Source organism: Orbicella franksi, chromosome 4 (assembly GCF_964199315.1).
Source record: "Orbicella franksi chromosome 4, jaOrbFran1.1, whole genome shotgun sequence".
Lineage (NCBI taxonomy): Eukaryota > Metazoa > Cnidaria > Anthozoa > Scleractinia > Merulinidae > Orbicella > Orbicella franksi.
Window position 1 is genome coordinate 18,802,301 of NC_138148.1, and position 12,309 is coordinate 18,814,609.

General features: G+C 42.9%; 5 protein-coding genes across 5 annotated transcripts; 4 read left to right on the plus strand and 1 right to left on the minus strand.

The window, feature by feature from the left end:
• Positions 1-2,004: 2,004 nt before the first annotated feature.
• On the minus strand, positions 2,005-3,833 carry LOC145483577 (uncharacterized). Its single transcript, XM_081462113.1, has 3 exons — positions 3,760-3,833; positions 3,476-3,595; positions 2,005-3,065 (listed from the first exon to the last, which is right to left on the minus strand). The coding sequence occupies exons 1-3, from the start codon at positions 3,811-3,813 to the stop codon at positions 2,898-2,900; spliced, it is 342 nt and encodes a 113-aa protein (XP_081318239.1). The 5' UTR covers positions 3,814-3,833; the 3' UTR covers positions 2,005-2,897.
• A 2,005-nt stretch (positions 3,834-5,838) lies between these two features.
• On the plus strand, positions 5,839-6,768 carry LOC145485585 (uncharacterized). The gene has a single exon (XM_081464232.1). The coding sequence runs from the start codon at positions 5,839-5,841 to the stop codon at positions 6,679-6,681; it is 843 nt and encodes a 280-aa protein (XP_081320358.1). The 3' UTR covers positions 6,682-6,768.
• LOC145485586 (uncharacterized) lies at positions 6,692-9,485 on the plus strand. The gene is made up of 2 exons (XM_081464233.1): positions 6,692-7,299; positions 7,361-9,485. The coding sequence occupies exons 1-2, from the start codon at positions 6,692-6,694 to the stop codon at positions 9,483-9,485; spliced, it is 2,733 nt and encodes a 910-aa protein (XP_081320359.1).
• An 86-nt stretch (positions 9,486-9,571) lies between these two features.
• On the plus strand, positions 9,572-9,997 carry LOC145485587 (uncharacterized). The gene has a single exon (XM_081464234.1). It carries the CDS (start codon positions 9,572-9,574, stop codon positions 9,995-9,997), a length of 426 nt encoding a protein of 141 aa, XP_081320360.1.
• A 27-nt stretch (positions 9,998-10,024) lies between these two features.
• LOC145485588 (uncharacterized) lies at positions 10,025-10,534 on the plus strand. Its single transcript, XM_081464235.1, has one exon. The coding sequence runs from the start codon at positions 10,025-10,027 to the stop codon at positions 10,532-10,534; it is 510 nt and encodes a 169-aa protein (XP_081320361.1).
• Positions 10,535-12,309: the final 1,775 nt, after the last annotated feature.

The window sequence follows — 12,309 nt, forward strand, 5'->3', positions numbered from 1 at the left end:
TTGACCAAAGTAATCACATTTGTACCAGTTCTATCTGTTCAGCCCAACCGAGTCATTTGCAATTGATCACGTGACAAGCCTGGTATAGCTACTCATTTGACATGGTTATCATATATCAAACTAAGCAAGAGGAGTCAATGTAGTTTAGAACGAGCGTTCGAAAGTAACCAGTGCAATTTACACGAGCACTTTCTTTTTTTTCACATTTTCCGTCTTATTGTTCATATTTATAATTTGACAGGTGTTGCCATGGAAACCATTCAGGGATAATACCTATAAGTCATATATAAGTTATTGGAATTAGGTCTAAAAACTGCGTTTGAAGTTTGCAATAACCAAAAATCGATGTATGTAACATTTTCAGGTTTGCATTTAACTGTTATTAGTCATCTTTTTACCAATTCTGCTTATTCAGCCAAACCGAGTGACGTCATTTAATCACGTGATAATCCTAGTAAAGCTACTCATTTGGCATGGTTATCATACACCAAAATAACCTAGAGGAATCAATGTTGTTAAAAATAAGTGTTATAATTTGTCCCTCGTTTTGGTACCAAATGGCTCTTTCCAGGGTCCTGGCCCATGGACTATTAGTAACGTCTAGTCTTAACGGATAAAATTTGGCCCATCTTCTCGTTTCCTACTATGGCATCGGCTTATTAACTATATTGCTACAGATATCGATCACACAACACCTTTATAACTAGCATGAGGTAGGATTGGTCTAAATATAGTTTCAAAAAGAAATTGGTATTCTAACGTAGTTCATTTTGGTTACCATGAGGGTCTCAAGCATTTTCGTGTTTTTGTAGAGTGAAACATGTAGTCGCTGCCTGAAGGTATGAAAACCAATTATCAACTTGATACGAAATAGTCAGAACCAACGCGCGCACTTTTATCTTAGTAGTGTTCAAGTGTGAATTTTAGCATCATTTTACCAAAATGGCATAGCTAATTGCAAAATCCCATCTTGGATGGGCCATTTGGATTTCAAATAATTTAGAAGTTACAGTTGTGCAAATTTGGCCAGAGAAGTCAATTAGAATATGTCTTCAATAGAAACCTCGCGTCATGAACAACCCGAAAACAGACACCGAATTTTGTCACGGGAATAACGTGTCCTCTCAAAAACTATGTATAAACCGTTCGCGTTAATTGACTTAGAGGTTATTGGTTATTCACTGCGACTTACCTGGTCTGAGAAAGTTGTGTTCTGACTTTTATGTAAAAAAAAAATTGTATTTGCTTTGGTTTTACTCACTCCACTTTGAAATCCAACGAGAAGCACAGCCAACCAATGTGGGTCCCCAATACCTCTTCTGAAAACAATTTCACGCATATGTAATTGGCCTTTTCACGCAGACGTAAAATTGGAAAAACAGCTTCACGTTCACAGAAAAAAGCAAGCAATTACGTTTCACGTAAAAATGCAAAGGCTAAATCATGTGTCACATAAAAATACAAATTCTGACGTCCACGTTCGCAAAACATACAGAACCCTCCATTTTGATGCATCGAAATGCCGTGTCTGACACATCGTGACAGACTAGATTCTAGGCCCTCCGGGTTCACTTTCGCTGTGGTTAGTTCTCAGTCCTCCAGCCGCAAGCGCGTCGAATGGGCAGGTTTTACATCTAGTTTGGTGTAGTTTACGAGCTTTAATGACGTAAAATCTCCAAAAGAAGTGAAAAATTATCCCCGCAAACATCGTTGGTTCACAAATCACGCGTAAGTAAATGCATAATTCATGGATCATGAAAACATCGAAAACCAGTTTCCCGAGGACGGAAAAATATAAATTCGCGAATCACGGAAAAAATAAAATCCTCATTCACGCTTCACGCAAAGCAAAAAATGCTTATTCACGCGTCACGGAAAAAGTATAGGGGACCCTTACCAATCGTGATTCGCGCGCACAAATTTTCCCGCTCTTCGCATCAGCTACCTGCATTTGCTTGGAGTTTTGATTTGTTCAATAGATTGTCTGCATGAGCCCATTTTTATTGGCCAGAGTGATTATTTATAATTGGTTTTACAACACTCAATTAGAAAACTGCTCTAATGGTACATCTTTCATCTAATTCTGACAGAAAAAAATGGTGGCATCTGCATGCTGACTTTACCTGGTAAACCTAGACTATTTGCATATAAAATTCGGTTTTCACATGTCAAGGCTCATTATTCCCAAGTGGCAAGCTGTGCGTGGAGAATGTGACAGAAAAGCCAGAGATTTTGAATATATTATCATTTTTTATCAGTTTTCATTACAATCGAAAAGACGGTGATTAGATGTTCTCGACTTGGCAGCTCTGTTCCTCCCCGGAAAAGAAACCTGTTTTGCCGCAAACTGGTAAGGGTTTTTCGTAGATGATGTAGTTTGCCGGGGTAAAGATATTATGGGGGACATAAAGGGACAAACAGACAATAACTCGGATAGGATATTTATTTCTACTTGCACGTGGCACCAACTTATGAAATCAGTCTGCGAAATTATACTTTTTGTTGCGCTGACTGTACCACTGTGTTTGACCCAGCTTTCTGATTGCTTAGTAAGCTTTGGATCTGAGCGTCAACCTTTCACCTAGGCGGTGTTCTGTCTCCACGTTCCCGCTATTTGTACGTGAGCCATTCAGTGTATGTGAATGCTGATAGGCCCTGATAGCTCACCATTCTAAGACTTAATTTATGAGGAATTTTGTGAAGCCCGTTTGAAGAAATTGAGAGGTTTTTTGTGACGCTTGTTTGGCGAATTTCAAAATTATCGGACTTTCGTGTTGAATTTAATTTTCCAGAATATGTTGATATCTTAAACAATTTTCATATTATAGGATTTCAATTTCAAAATTCAAATGTACCGGTTAAAAATTTCTTGTCAAAAGCGTGATTCACAAATTTTGCTAAAGTACGCATAAACATGACCAGATGTAAATTTCGACAATGTTGGCCACTCCCAGACCTACCTCTAGTGTAGTATTAACCAATGTGCTGTTGAGCTTATCGAGGTTGCTTCGTGTTGCTCCTAGAACTGATGACAACTGGTTTGTGTCAGAGTCAAGATCGTCGATCTGAAATGGTAAATAGATGAGGATAGAATCTTGGTCAAAAGTCGTACATGCTGCAGGTGGGTAAGTTTTCATATCTGGTGTGAAAAATAATCAAATGGGTCGGCCTGCGTATCTGGGTTGATATCTCGTCATTAAATATAGCCGGGATAGTTCGCTAGTTGCGTCTTTGCATTGCACGTTTCTTAGTGTAACGTTAAATTTGCTCTACAAACACTTATGATGCTTATGGTACATGCAATTCGATCACTTAATTGACTTCATTGGTTCTCGTTCAACCGTCGTTCAACAACTCTTGTTTGATTTTAAAAACAGAAATTGAAAATCCGGTACCTTACGAATATTTTTGGTAAGGAGTCTTCTAAAAAAATAATAAACGGCAAACATAAAGAGTACTGAATAGACTGGTTTACCCTTGTTTTCAGGGTTGTGTTGACATCTGACAAAGATTTCTGAAAATCACTATCTGCAGCTTGCAACTCACTCCTAGTTGAGTTCAGGTCTGTCCTTAGCATTTGAAGCTCTTTCGCTCTCTGTTAAAAAGTATAAATGTAAAAGCAATGAAGTTAGAGATCTCAATGGCCTATCCTTATTCCGAGTTTCAAATGCTAATACATTGAACTTCGAAACTGTAGCGCACCAAATTGCGTACAGAAGAAGTTTATCATTCAATTGTGTATCACAAGTCAAGCCTCACCAGTTTAAAGGCTGCCTCGGTAGTGTTCGTGAAGTTGTTGAATTTCTGTTCCATATCATTAGCCAATGTAAATACAACTTGTATAGTCGAATCCAGTTGCTGTACCTAAAATTGTTCAATCAGAAACTAAAATATACAACAGCTTTATGGTGAAACCGTCGAGCAAGTAAATTTGTGCAAATTCAAGTTAAATATTGTTTTGGTTCGGAATTTCTCCTGATATTTCGCGAGAAAACAGGATATGTTGCAGCCGCATTTAATTGTTATTTTTTTCGTTTGTGCGTGCATTCTTTCGTGATCATCGCATTCTTTTCGTTTATCTCGCTTTCACGTTATGGATGTTCTGTTAGGTTTTTTTCGCATAATTTTGCTTTGTTTCAGTCCCCTTTTGTATGCGTCTTTCTAGTTTATTTGTGCATTTTCATCGCGACGCTACCGTCATCTCGTTTCATTTACCGCCCTGCCGTTTTCCTTTTACGTGTACCTTAGCTTCCTAGTCATGCAACGTTTGTAAGTATCGTCTACCTTCGGCTCGTTATTTCTGTTTCTTTGATTGTATTCGTCTATAACTTGTAATTTATTTTGTTTGTAGCAACCGCTCCCTTTTCATCGCTTTGTTCGCACTCGTTAAATTGCATATTTCGTCTTATCGATTAAAGCCAAGTAGCGTGTTGGACGTTGACTACAATATTCGTTGAAACGTTATGGATCCAATCGAAAGCACTGGAAGCCAACAGGAACAAATTGGATTGGAAAGCGACAGTTTGGAATCTGCGGGCGCGGCCCTCGCAACCGGTGTAACAAGGCGAAGGCAGCACACCGAGAAAGGAAAGGCCTATATCACTCATCTTCGATGGACAGACTGTCAAACTGTCGATAAGAGAATCCAACGGCAAATTAAGGAAATTATTTCTTCAGTGAATACCGAAGAAAACGTGCACGTCGTGGAAAGGAATCTGACTGCATTTCGTGTTACCGTGGAAGAATTAACGAGATGCGTCGCTGTATTGTTGGACGACCTCGAGGGTGAAGGTGACCAGCTAACCGTAGCTAACGATTGGTATGCCGAAAAGAGTAAGCAAATAAGCGATTTTATTGAAAAAACCGTTCGCTGGATTTCGTCTGCGAAAGAGGTCCTCGAGCAGAATTTGGAGGTTAAATCTCAAGGCAGTTTAAGACGTACGCGACCATCGCATCGCTCTCACGCAACATCGAGATCCTTAATCACCTCCAGCAGAGCGAAAGAAAAGGCGAAAGCGGCCGAATTAATGGCTAAAGTGGCTATGTTGGAACAAAGGCAAGAGCTAGAGAAAAAGGCCGAGAGGTTACGTTTAGAAGAACAATTAGCAGTCGCCCAAGTTCGTGAACGTGTGTTCGCAGAAATCGAGAAGGGCGTCAAGGAAGATTTAAGCCACCAGCCGGAAATGCCTTCAGAAGCCTCTCGTGTACCAGGAATTTCTCTCTCTGGGCCGTCTTTTCTGCCTGTGTCCAGTATTTACACCGTTCCAAGCGCAACGTCGAACACTGTAACGAACGTGAACTTTACTGCGGGTTTCCCTGATGACGCTCCTGTTACACAACCACCTCCTAAGCCGACGCAACATCTTACGAAGTTAAACCCTCTCGCACCTGAGTTTCTCGTCGCCGACACGCAGCCAAATACGCAGTTTTGTGACGTTCTTCAGAAACAAAACAGATTAACTGAACTGTTGGCGGAACAACAACAACAGAGTTTACTTCCGTCACTCACGCTGACTAAATTTACTGGCGATCCCTTGGAATATTCCACATTTAGTAGAAGCTTTGAATCCCAAGTGAGTGAGCGCTAACGATGTTCGTTTGCAATACTTGGAGCAATACTTACAAGGAGAACCGAAGGAGCTCATCAAAGGATGTCTTCACTTGGATAGAAACAGCGGCTACATAGAAGCTAAGAAACTCCTAAAGGAGAAGTACGGGGATCCTTACAAGATATCGAATGCGTACATTAAGAAGATTAACGAGTGGCCTTACATACGGTCAGGAGATGAACTGGCATTAGACCGACTTTCCATCTTTCTTGGTCAGTGCCGGAGCGCGATGTCGACCCTAACCTTTCTATCCATCCTCAACCACCCACACAATCTACAAAGTATGGTGTCAAAGCTTCCTTTTCCGCTCCAAGACCGATGGAGGCGAGAAGCCGATAAAAGGAGACTTGCTGGAGGAACGATCCCCACGTTTGATGATTTCGTGACCTTCGTAAACACCGAAGCAGATCCAGTCTTTTCGCGAGAAGCCCTCCGTCGCTTGGATGGCTCATCGGATCGCCCTGATCGTTCCAACAAAGGCAAAGGTTCTGGGAAGCCTAAAACTTTCGGGGACCGTGCTCGCGCCCCGCATCACGTCTCCAATCACTCAACAGATGTAACCGCTGACCAAACGATTGCTTCACGTAACCCTACTATCATTTGTAAACTTTGCAACAAGGGGCACGACTTAGACGATTGCCAAGCCTACTTGAAGAGATCTTTACCAGATAGGAAGGAGTTCCTCAAAGAAAAAGAGCTCTGTTTCCCATGTTACGATCCTGGCCACAGATCTAACGGGTGCGCCCAGAGGAGAATTTGTAAGAAGTGTTCACGTCGTCATCCCACGGGACTTCATGATGACAACTTCCGTATCAATCAAGTAGCCTCCAAGCAGCAGATCCCCCCGCCTCCGCAGCGTAAGGATCATGTTGTGAATGCTCACACTGAAGTGGCCCAAGCAACCTGTAATGCCACTGGCGCTGAGAAATCTGTCTCCGCTGTACCCATCGTTCCTGTCAGGTTGAGATCTGCAGAAAGTGAAGTCCTCACTTACGCCATGCTTGATGCTTGCAGCACCGGTTCCTTTGTTCTAGAAGATATCGTATCCAGTTTTGGGTGTAAAGGGCACTGATACACAGCTGATGGTGAAGACTTTGCAATTACCGAAGATCTTCACCAAAAAGGACCTTTCTACCTGCGATAACGTCCCTACGCCTGAACTTGCTTATCGATGGAAACATCTTAAAGGCATAGAAGCAGATCTGCCACCACAGTTACCTAATGCCAAGATCGGTTTTCTGATTGGTTCTAATTGTCCGAAAGCTCTCGAGCCAATGGATGTATTAGCAAGCGAAGATGGTGGCCCATTTGCAATTAAAACGTTTGCTGGATGGGCAATAGTTGGGCCCTTATACATGTGCTATGAAGAGCATCCTACTGTAAATTGCCATAGAGTTGCTGCAATGGAAGTCTGTTCTGGTAGACACCTCGATCACCACTTCATGATAGAGAACAAAGTCAGAGAAATCGTTACTCCACAAGTGCTGAACAAAATGTTTGAACTAGACTTCAGCGAGCGAACTGATGATAAGGAACAAGGACACTCACAAGAAGACAAGAAGTTTCTCAAGATAGTTACCCAGGGTATTCGGCATACAGAAGATAGTCATTACGAGATTCCCCTTCCTTTCCGCCGTGACGATGTACGCTTTCCTGAGAACAAGGAGCAGGTCCTTCAAAGAGCACACTGGTTAAGAAAGAAGCTTATCAATATCGAGACATTTTATAAGGACTGTCAATTTCATGAACAGTATTATTGCCAAGGGATTTGCTAGGAAGGTGCCGTCAGATCGTCTGTTTGCTAAGACAGGCCAACTTTGGTGCATACCCCACCATGGCGTCTACCACGCTAAGAAGCCCAACAAGATCAGGGTCGTATTCGACAGTAGTGCCAGGTTCGGAGGAACATCGCTAAACGACCAATTATTGCAGGGGCCTGACCTGACGAATCGACTCGTGGGTGTTCTAACAAGATTCCGCCAAGGCCAGGTCGCCTTCGTGAGTGATATTGATGCCATGTTCCATCAAGTACGGGTACCAGAAGGCCAGCGAGACTTCTTGCGCTTCCTATGGTGGCCTGATGGAGATTTAACGCAGAATCTTGAGGAGTATCAGATGAACGTCCATTTATTTGGTGCGGTTTCCTCGCAGAGTTGTTCAAACGTCGCGCTACGAAAAGCAGCTGATGACGCCGAGGAGGCCGTTGGTCCAGAAACCGCTAACGTGTTGAGGAAGAATTTCTATGTTGACGACTGCCTTCGCCCAGAAGAAACGGAGGAGTCCGCTATTCAAAGAATACGTGGTGTTCGCCATGCCTGTGCACATGGAGGTTTCAATCTGGCCAAGTTCGTTAGCAACAGTAGACCCGTACTAGAAAGTGTCCCAGACGAAGCTCGTGCCCAAGACGTGAGAACATTAGAGCTAGGCAGTGGTGAACTTCCGTTTGAGAGGGCTCTCGGCGTACAGTGGGCAATCGAGTCGGATACGTTTGGTTTCAGAATCGTCCTTAAAGACCAGCCGCTAACCCGAAGAGGAATACTGTCTACGATATCTTCCGTTTACGACCCTCTGGGAATAGCAGCACCCTTTCTGTTGGTCGGAAAGTCAATACTGCAGGATCTGTGTCGCACCAAGTTAAGCTGGGATGAAGACATTGGCGAAGAGTACCGTGTACGTTGGGAGAATTGGAGAAGCCAGTTGCCTGCCCTGGAACGTTTCTCTATGGAGCGATGTCTTAAACCTGCAAACTTTGGTACAGTCGTCTCCAGACAAATCCACAACTTCTCTGATGCTAGCTCAACGGGTTACGGTCAAGTGACATACCTCAGCATCGAGAATGAGAAAGGAGACATCCATTGTGCGTTCCTTATGGGGAAAGCCCGCGTAGCTCCCGTTAAGACCATGACGATTCCACGCCTCGAGCTTACGGCGGCCACAGTTTCAGTTAGAGTGGGAGAGATGATTGCTAGAGAGTTAGACGAACCTGCTGAGAGTAATACTTATTGGACAGACAGTACAACTGTTTTGAAGTACATCCGAAATGACAAGAAGCGTTTCCACGTGTTTGTGGCGAATCGCGTGCAAACAATAAGAAATGCAACAAATCCTAACCAGTGGAGGTACGTTGGGACCGACATTAATCCGGCTGATGACTCGTCACGTGGTTTGAAAGGCCATGAGTTATCCAAACAGCATCGTTGGATTACAGGTCCAAATTTCCTATGGCTACCCGAGAGCGAATGGCCTCAACTTCCTGGTGACTTGGACGACGTTTCCTACAATGATCCTGAGGTTAAGAAAGTTCTTGTGAACAGCATGGATGTTGAAGAGAACGCAGACCTTTTGAAGAGGCTCACACGCTTTTCCGAGTGGCACCGTATGAAAAAATCCATTGCCTGGATACTCCGTCTAAAACCTAACTCCGATGAGAGGGCATTGCTTCCCAAGGATGGAGCTGACAAGGTGAGACGTACAGCAAACGTGAAACGCAAGCCCCTAAGAGTAGAAGAATTAGACAGAGCAGAGAAGACCATTCTGAAATTGGTACAAAGCGGTGCATTTCCCAAAGAAAAAGAAGTTCTGCAGAAAGTTCGACGAGTAGATTGTGAGAGTGACCGCCAATTTGCAAAGGCAATAAAGTCCGAAATCAAGAAATCTAGCACGTGGTATCGCCTTGATCCTTTCCTGGACCGGAACGGACTCATACGTGTTGGCGGAAGACTAAGCAAGTCAGAAGAGTTTTCAGAAGGCTTTAAGCATCCTGTGATCCTCCCGAAGAAGAGTTTCATCGTGGACCTCATAATTCGCGACGCCCATACGAAGGTCGCCCATGCTGGCCGGGGCATTACGCTGAGCGAACTAAGAAGTCAATATTAGATACTTAACGTAATTCTGTTGTGAGACACTTCATCTCCAAGTGCGTGGTGTGCCGTCGTCTTCGTGGAACGACAGGTGAACAAAAGATGGCTGATCTTCCTAAGGAACGAATGACACCCTCCCCTCCCTTCACATATAGTGGCGTTGATTACTTTGGTCCCTTCTACATCAAGAAAGGACGGAGAGATGTTAAACGCTATGGAGTACTATTTACCTGCCCAGCTAGCCGAGCGGTGCACATTGAAACGGCCGACTCATTGGAAACGGATTCCTTCATTAACGCCCTTCGACGATTCATAGCAAGGAGAGGACCAGTACGTGAGATCAGATCAGACCAAGGCACCAACATCGTAGGAGCAGAGAGAGAACTAAAGAAAGCTTTAGACGAGCTGGACCACAGCGCAATCCAAAGGAATCTTTGCAGAGACTTCAATGCTGATTGGATTATCCAATGGAAACAGAATCCTCCGGCAGCGTCCCACATGGGTGGTGTTTGGGAGCACCAGATATGATCTGTCAGATCAATTTTGTCTGCATTGATGCGAGAACACGGCCACACCCTCGACGATGAGTCCTTTAGAACCCTGTTAACCGAGGTAGAATACATCATCAACAGTCGCCCGCTCACTGTCCCGTCAAGCGATCCCGAGGATCTGGATCCACTCACACCAAATCATATACTAACTATGAAGTCAAGGGTTGTCATGCCTCCGCCAGGAAACTTTCAGAAAGCTGATTTGTACCTCCGCAAAAGATGGAAACGTGTGCAGTATCTTTCCAATGTCTTTTGGTCGAGATGGAGAAAAGAGTACGTCCAAAATCTACAAAAGAGAGTAAAATGGAACCGCCCCCGAAGAAACTTCGAAAAGGGAGACCTGGTACTGATCGTAGATGATCGAACCTCAAGAAACGACTGGAGCATGGCCCGAGTTGTCGACGTACACCCGGATTCAAATGGACAGGTCAGATCGGTCAGAGTTACCACGGCAACAACAACCCTGGACCGCCCAATCGACAAACTTGTGCTGATACTGGAGAATGAAGAATGAAGGCCAGGGTAAATCCCAGCCAGAGGAGCCATAAGGAGTAGAGAACTGTGTTATGAACTTTAATGTTAAAAACTGACAACTTAAGAGTTTTAGTAAACTCTTAGAGCAGTCAGATGTTGCAGCCGCATTTAATCGTTATTTTTTTCCGTTTGTGCGTGCATTCTTTCGTGATCATCGCATTCTTTTCGTTTATCTCGCTTTCACGTTATGGATGTTCTGTTAGGTTTTTTTGCATAATTTTGCTTTGTTTCAGTCCCCTTTTGTATGCGTCTTTCTAGTTTATTTGTGCATTTTCATCGCGACGCTACCGTCATCTCGTTTCATTTACCGCCCTGCCGTTTTCCTTTTACGTGTACCTTAGCTTCCTAGTCATACAACGTTTGTAAGTATCGTCTACCTTCGGCTCGTTATTTCTGTTTCTTTGATTGTATTCGTCTATAACTTGTAATTTATTTTGTTTGTAGCAACCGTTCCCTTTTCATCGCTTTGTTCGCACTCATTAAATTGCATATTTCGTCTTATCGATTAAAGCCAAGTAGCGTGTTGGACGTTGACTACAATAGGATACTTGTAGGGATATTTTAAATTATTATATCTCTCAGTTAGTACGCGCGTTGTGATTGGTCAATTTAGCGGGCCGTGTTCTCCTGTACGGCCCGCATGAAATTTAAAGTTATTTTTGTTGCCATTCCGTGATTTATCGCCAAGCGTTCTTAACTTTTATAGCAAGTAAAAGTTGAAAACTTTCTTATACTCTAAATTGTATATCCAAGCGTGCTAACGACTTAAAAACGATTTCAAATTGGTTCGCTTTGCTTTCGAGGTGCGTGAGAAATCTGAAGCCGGACGTTCCGTGTGGATAGAAATCGTTCCCGAACCCATCAGGCGCCTCGTGCTTGGGCTATAAATCGATGGGGGAAAAACTTGATCCGTAACTTACAGTACGGACCGAGAAGACGAGGTTAGTAACAAGTATATACTCTTAGGAAATACTTGTACGAATATTGAATCATAAGGTAGATCGAGCTAACAGTTAAGAGAGTGATTGAAAACTAATAGGTAAGCTTTGTACGCTGGAAATGCATTAAAAAATGATAATTTTTGTCCATCTAGTCTTGCGATCTTTCATTCGGTTTAGCTCCGTTCTTTTCTTTCAAGTGTCGTGGACATTTTCGCTTCAAACACTTACAGCCGTCGAGGTCACAAAAAAAAAAAAAAAAAAAGGGAACTGGCGTTAAATTTTTGCGTTTGATCGATGCGTTGCGGATGTGAACTTTAAGGTGGCTCCATACAAAATGATCATACAATCAATCACAGGGTACATTATATGATCAACATTTTATACAATTAAATAACTAAAAAGGTTTTTAGATGTACAAATCTTGAACACAAAAGTCGTGTTACCTTCTCGTCCAGCGTTCGATTTGTGCTCTCAATGGAACTTTGTAATTTCTGTTCGGAGTCCAACAACTGCAAAATTGTTTTAATTATGTCGAGAAATAATAGAAACAGAAGTAAATAAGCAATTAATCCTCAGCGTGTTCAGGCAATACCAACAGTAACGACAACGCTAATTGCGACAGCAACATCAACAAAAGAACAGAACACATTCATAAAGTGTAGTTGTAAACAAAACAGTTAAGAGTAGATTTCTACCGTTGTCAGAAGCACAATCCTTAGAGAGCAGAAAAGGTTAAAAGCAGAATTCTACATTTTGTTGCAAGAGTGCAATGGACCAAACCTTTGTGGTCAGATTGAGCCTTGTTTCTTGAAGA